At 46.1% G+C, this 6,305-nt stretch overlaps 3 protein-coding genes across 3 annotated transcripts; 1 reads left to right on the forward strand and 2 right to left on the reverse strand.

Moving 5' to 3' along the window:
• Nucleotides 1–1,678: 1,678 nt before the first annotated feature.
• On the forward strand, nt 1,679–2,176 carry FIESC28_09508 (uncharacterized protein; the record flags this gene model as incomplete). Its single annotated transcript, XM_031163644.1, has 1 exon — nt 1,679–2,176. The coding sequence occupies one exon, from the start codon at nt 1,679–1,681 to the stop codon at nt 2,174–2,176; it is 498 nt and encodes a 165-aa protein (XP_031012295.1).
• Nucleotides 2,177–2,799: 623 nt separating this feature from the next.
• On the reverse strand, nt 2,800–4,022 carry FIESC28_09509 (uncharacterized protein; the record flags this gene model as incomplete). Its single annotated transcript, XM_031163645.1, has 2 exons — nt 2,800–2,967; nt 3,033–4,022. 2 exons carry the CDS (start codon nt 4,020–4,022, stop codon nt 2,800–2,802), a joined length of 1,158 nt encoding a protein of 385 aa, XP_031012296.1.
• Nucleotides 4,023–4,673: 651 nt separating this feature from the next.
• FIESC28_09510 (uncharacterized protein) lies at nt 4,674–6,199 on the reverse strand (the record flags this gene model as incomplete). The annotated part of the gene is made up of 4 exons (XM_031163646.1): nt 4,674–5,038; nt 5,421–5,789; nt 5,842–6,140; nt 6,186–6,199. The coding sequence occupies 4 exons, from the start codon at nt 6,197–6,199 to the stop codon at nt 4,674–4,676; spliced, it is 1,047 nt and encodes a 348-aa protein (XP_031012297.1).
• Nucleotides 6,200–6,305: the final 106 nt, after the last annotated feature.

Genomic DNA, 6,305 nt, shown 5'->3' on the forward strand with positions numbered 1-6,305 from the left:
CGAATCCCCGGTGTTGTATGTTCTTTTTGCTCTTTTTACTTCTAATTAGTGGTCCTGCAATGTTGCTTCGTCTCCATTATTTGGTGCATGGGCAATTCGTTGGTCATCTGGAGATATCAATTGTGGTTGCTTTTGCGACGACAAGTCACTGCGGTAGAATTGTCTCGGCGGCAATAACTCAAAACGTTTTGAATGATATCATGAGATAAACACGTCAATCCACAGTGTTCTCTACCTTCTCAATCCATTCTAGTTGCCGACCTCCGACTTGTTCTTCAACGGGAATTCGGCGATGGCAATCCACGGAGCTATAGTTGAGAATCCCCAGTAATAGTGGTACTCGGTATCCTCGCCGGAACGGGCAGACGGGAAGTGACACGATGGAACTTGGCTAGCAACCCAGACATGTGTTTCCGTCCTGTCTATGATTTGGCATTGATATCGTCGTTGGACCCCTGGTACCATCGGGCCGATGGAAGCGGATTGGAAATTACTGAGAACAAAGTGGATTGGAGATAAGACATGGGAGTCGGGACGAAAAGAATCTCGATGAGGCAATGCATCGTTCCCAGACACTTCTAAAGGGTACTCTGGAGATTGATGAGCATCGCATTCGAATTTCTCGCTGACAGCAGACGATCAATCAAAGTATTTTATTGAGGATCACTTTGACTGATCCTGACATTGGATGCAACAATAAATCAAGATTTGGTTGCTGAGATTCCAGGGAAGCACTGTCCCACTACCTTCTGTAAATTAGGGGCTAGTACCTGGAAGATCCGTGCTGGTTACTGTTTTCAGCGTAGTGCTCCTGTCGTGGCAGGCAGAAAAGTGGAGCCAGAACATACTGTGGGCTGGCCCACTAACATTTCCTCGCCTTCAAGCGCAGGACTCTTGTTAGCAAGATGACGCGACCAATGGGGCACGCGTCCTTGATGCAAACTTCAATTGGCTCATGTTCCAACTCACTTCCTACCCTATTGCTAGCCTTTGTAATTTTTAACAACGACATAACAAAACAGCGTGCGATCGCCTCGCTAGATGTAAGGTACAACCCATGGTTTGGATTAACCTTCTTTAATTTAACCGCGAGCGTCACTTCGATATGCTTTGGAAACACAGCATCAATGCAGCAGATAAGCGCGTAATGATCAGGTGAAGCTTAATTTATATTATTCAGTATGCTTTAAGCTCAGTACAGTCATACTCGAGACATTCAGAAGTCGGCCAATGGGAAATCCAGATGAGAAAATTCTTGCTCAAGTATGGCACACGATCCTTCCGCTGAACCCAGGTTATCGGGACGGAAGGCAAACAATATCTTGACGTTGATTTGGAAGGGGAAGCACTGTGAAAAATAAAATAGCGAGACGAATGTTCAAGTGATAAAGAATTAGAATGATGCCATCTCGACCTGGAGAAAAGGCACGCTAGGGTGAGGAGAAATCGTCTCGTTCGGTATTCCAAGCATTTGCATGAGGCAAAGTTTCTGGAAGAGTGAGTTTGAATTCGTCGAGCATAAATGGTTTTTTCGTGGATTTGATGGAGCGAGAAAACTTTGATGGCCGAGAATCTGAGACTCAATCAGTAAAGTGTAATATATGATGAGATGCTTCACTTGACAAAATTTCCTTTTTTTCACCTCTTTCTATCACACGCCCCCAAGTCGCTTGACACAATGGTACATTCCAACAACTCCTCCCGAATCGCATCCAACAACCGACGTCGCAAGTTTCGCAAAATGAGCATATCTAAGAAGGAGAAGATGGAGATGTCTTGGAGACGCCCGACCAACGACGACACCGGCAAGTCGGCGCAGATTAAGGAACAGCCACAAGCTTCTGACCCGGGTATCACACAAAAGCTCGAAGTCGGCGAACGCAAGATATGGGAGTGGCCTACACCTAAGGCTCGCGTTCCCGGAAACACTCCCGACCCTGGCCCCGTGCCGCTCGAGGAGCGCGCACTGAAAGCGTTGCAAATGGAACTGGCAAAGAAGAAGGTCTTCCACGAGTTCTACACGTGGCAAAAACACCAAAAGGTACCATTGAGTCCCGTGGAGATCTGGGTTTATGAAATGCGGAGATTGCACTTTTCTGGACACCTGCTTTGCACTGAGAAGGAGTTTGAAGAGGGCCATCCGGTCAAGACTATCCTCAAACGAGGTGAAACATGAAGTAATCTCGGGGAATATCGGCTCTTCACATGCGACTAAAGAAGTAAAGGTGCCTCTCTTTCGATTCACCTTTTGAGATACCGAGCATTCCTCCAACAAGCGAAGACTATCACAACCAGCCATGAGACAGCAAGTTTGTTCCGAAGCGCTGCCAATCCTCGCAGACATCTTGAAGACAAAAGCCACCAGCAACACCAATATAATGGCCAACTACCCCTTGTCGCTCGGGGTAACCTGCCATGTAACAATTACAGGATGTTGGGGAAATTTGAACGAAGTACTAGAAGCCCTGCCACAAGAGTACATCGTCTTCGAGAGGTACAGGCACCACTTCCACAGATAGAAATACACAAGGTTTAGGTCGAGTTGAGAATGCTATTCAAGGACTTCGATAAACGGTTACCATCTTGCACCTTCGGGTACAGGTGTCTAACCGCAAAAGAGTTAAAGGTTAGGCGCCTTGGCTAGTATTGTAAGGAAATATAGAGTGGAAACAGGGTGGCTACCTACTTAATAATAAATTCTTATATGACTCAAACTATCATGTCTTCAAAATTGAGTGATTCAAAGATCCACGTGTAGGAAGACCAACGCTGTTGCCAGGGCAGGTATTATTCCCTTCGTCACTCTCGAGAGCCATCTGCAATGGCAGAGCCAATCTCAACGGTACCGATGCGATAATGACCAGAATATGTAAGCAATATGTCCTCGCTGTCAAGCAAGAGTAGAATGACGGTAAGTAAACCCTTTTGCCTGCCGACAAGGCTGGCAGCAAAACGATGACCTGCGCCCTGAACGTGTTGGCGGCTTTCGACCCAGTTATTCCCATATCTTCTGGGGGAACCCTTTCCCATACTAAGTCAAACTCAATATCTTTCATGAGGGGTTTGGAGACGCTGTGGCAATTTTTTGCCTTGGTGATATGTGGAAGATTTTGCATAGGCTTTGTTTGCGACCATGTTTGCGATTCGAGTGTTGCAGAGAGGATGCATTCGGAGGGCATAGCGGGTTGACTTTTGGAAGATTCTAGATGGAGGAATGTGATGATTCCGGTTGTCTGATAGCTTCTGCCACCGTCCCGAAGAACTAAAATGTGAGGTTCCTCTGCAGATAATGTGATTTGCCCTGGGCTGCTAGAGAAATCTCTCGATCCTAGCTGCTGTGTCGCTCTGAGCTTCAGAGTCGAATCCGTGCTTGAAGTACCCAGAAATGGCTGCTTGGAGAATCTGGGCATGAATTGAATCGTGTGGCTAGCTTCTTTTCCAGCCCAATATAGGTCAGCGAGGGTCGCGATGATGGTATAGTCAATGCGAATGCCGTATGGAACCATGGCGTCCCTATCTATGCCAGCGAGGCTCGGTGGAAGTTGCTGATGAAGCTCGGAGACGTATGACGATACCACATCATGAGGGCAAGCTTGGCTGTCGTGAAGATCGCATAGTTCAAAGGAGAATGGTATTGTGTATGTCTGACCAGCGTGAAGGTAGCGCTTCACCGGATGTCCATTCTCTACTCGAGGCACCAGGCGCTCCTCGACAGGCATGTTAAGGTCTAGATGGCGATAAAAGGTTTCGTAATACCTCCCAGGGAGTTGAACACTCGAATCGCACACAAGCTTGATTGCTATGCCTGTGTAACGGAGCAGCGATTTTGGTTTGATTTCCACCACTCCCTTGACTGTTGATCCGGTTCGATAAATCTTGGAAGGAGTGTGGTCATCAATAGAAATAGTGATGCTATCTTCGCGGCGCTTGCGGTACTTCATATCTCTGAAACTGGTATACGCTGTCGGACCCCGGCGTTTCTGGAAAGACGTGCTGCTTCTTTCAGTGTTTTTAGGCTCCATTTTGATGGTGTGATATTTAACTGAGAGGTGAGAGAAGGCATCATCACTTCATAGCGGGTAGCAGATTATTCCAAATATATAATGTTTAGTTTCGACCGCGCCGTAATCACTTACGGGGAATGACTCATACATTTTCTCGTGATTTACCTACCACAGCTTGTTGCTGTCATCATTACGAGAATCTGTATTGGATGCCACACAAATAGACCATCACGAATGTGGAATCAGGCGAAAAGGACGTGTTATCATTATATCTATATTTAAAGAAGAGCTTTGGAGCTTTAGAGCCGGTCATGGCTGCCTAAAATGAATCGTATGCAGGGTGTTAAAAGAATTGGTTGCCATAAGCATAAGAGATGAAATAGTTAAATCATCTTATGCAAAATTTAGAAGAATACTTAGACCATTTTACTTTGGTAGCCTAAGCCTCAGAAGACATTTCTTCTGTTGCCCAGCTAGGCTGACTAGTGACTCAGTACTCCGAGAGAGCGACGAGGGCCAAGACCAAGCATGGGAAGATGGACTTTACTAGCTAGACCTAGTCACACTGATCATACCAAGGTTTGAGAAAATGGACTTGACAGGTTTGATGATCAATTGAGACTACTTGTATGAGCTTAATCAGGGAAAGACTATAGTGTACCAGCAAACTCAAGCTGAGATGGCTGGATGCTGAGACGTAAGATGCTTGTCCGCCAAGAAAGGACAACTATGCGGACGTTCTTTAGTCTCGGGATTTGTAATCGCGATAGAGCGCCGATAAGCCATCCGCATGGTTGAAGGTCTAAGTAGAAGCGGAACTGGCAATGCTGGATGGTCATTCTCAAGTCTTTCTTTCATGACATCCGTTATGTCGCTCAGATGCTTGAGTCCTTGATATCCCTTGGGGATGATATCGGGATCGTTGCCAGCCAATGAGCCCAGCCAGATTGTCAGTATTTCGGCGCTTTCCTTCAGTATCTCCTGGACTGTCCCTTCCTCTGTCATCTCCAACCATGGATTAGTCACTATCATGGCTAAACCATTGTGTTGAATTTAATCATGTTGATTCTGAACTATCTCTGGGATACAGAGGTTTTTCCATCCGTGAATTACAGAGTTTTCCTCCTTCCTTCCGGAACCTTCTATCTTCTGACTTTCTAGCTTTCAACACCGCAATTTTTGGGATGTCATCCTGACTGATGTTGATGTTGATGTTGATGTGGATGTGGAGGAATCGTTTGACAGCTAACATCCTGGGGAAAGGAGGAAAGCTTTTATAGTACGTATTATAGTTATAGTTAACTATTAACTCGGCATGACTGCGTATATATATTTGGACCTGAACCTTCTAGCAGAAGGTTTATATCTGTGGTTATTTAATTGTGTTAATTTGAACTGTACGACTTGATAACTGACCTTCAAAAACCTTAAATAGATAATCATGGCTAAACAGTAGGGGATGTTGCTGCCGAAAAAGTTTAGGCATGAGTCTAAACATGCAGCGACGAGACTCGGCGAGCTTGTGGTATTGCAGAACCCACTGTGAGTCCTGTAGCTTATTGGCGACGGCGTTTGTGTAGTTTGGGATGCGGATTTGATGCTCGATCAGAGGCTTCTTCAAGTTCAATAAGAACTCAGCTTCAGGGTACTCATCCTTGAGCTTCTCCAAGTCGCCCTTGCCTTCCATCATTTGCTCGATGGCCTGGATGAAGTTCTTCTCTAGATCATAAGTGAAGACTTTCTCGTGATTGACACGGCCAGTATCAGGCTTGGCCATGAGCTTAGCTTCGACAAGGATGTACAGAATTTATATTTTCACCGCCAGCGCAGCTTCAACGGAGCCTGTTGTTGACAACCCAGACTTCATTGGCCAAGTCACGTGGATTGGTATGGGACGTGGTAGTGAAGAGCAAGGTCCACCAAACACAGGTTGCTGCCGTAAACCAGCTGCGACTAGGGTTCTTCCAGCAAAGGACTTCAGAGATCGGCTTGGCAAGGTCAGTGAGCTGATTATCATCGTGACGGATTTGGAGACTGGGAAAGAGCTTGATGAGACCGAGTATACGAAGATGTCGGGATTTATCCCCAAGTTGGCGTGGCTTCCAGGTCGCAAACGGGAGTGAGTCAATGCCCGATCTAGTACGCGATAGTGTTATCTAGTCTGAATGGAACATAACTGACTCAATAATGCGCATGTTCGCCGTTGCAAATTCTCATGTAAGACCGGGTCCTGTCATCCACTGTAGTGATCTGTTATAGTGACCAATTCGTGGTGTTATTAGCACATACGACCATACCTAC

Source organism: Fusarium coffeatum (genome assembly GCF_003316985.1).
Source record: "Fusarium coffeatum strain FIESC_28 chromosome Unknown BRIP53273_contig_246, whole genome shotgun sequence".
Classification (NCBI taxonomy): Eukaryota; Fungi; Ascomycota; class Sordariomycetes; order Hypocreales; family Nectriaceae; genus Fusarium; species Fusarium coffeatum.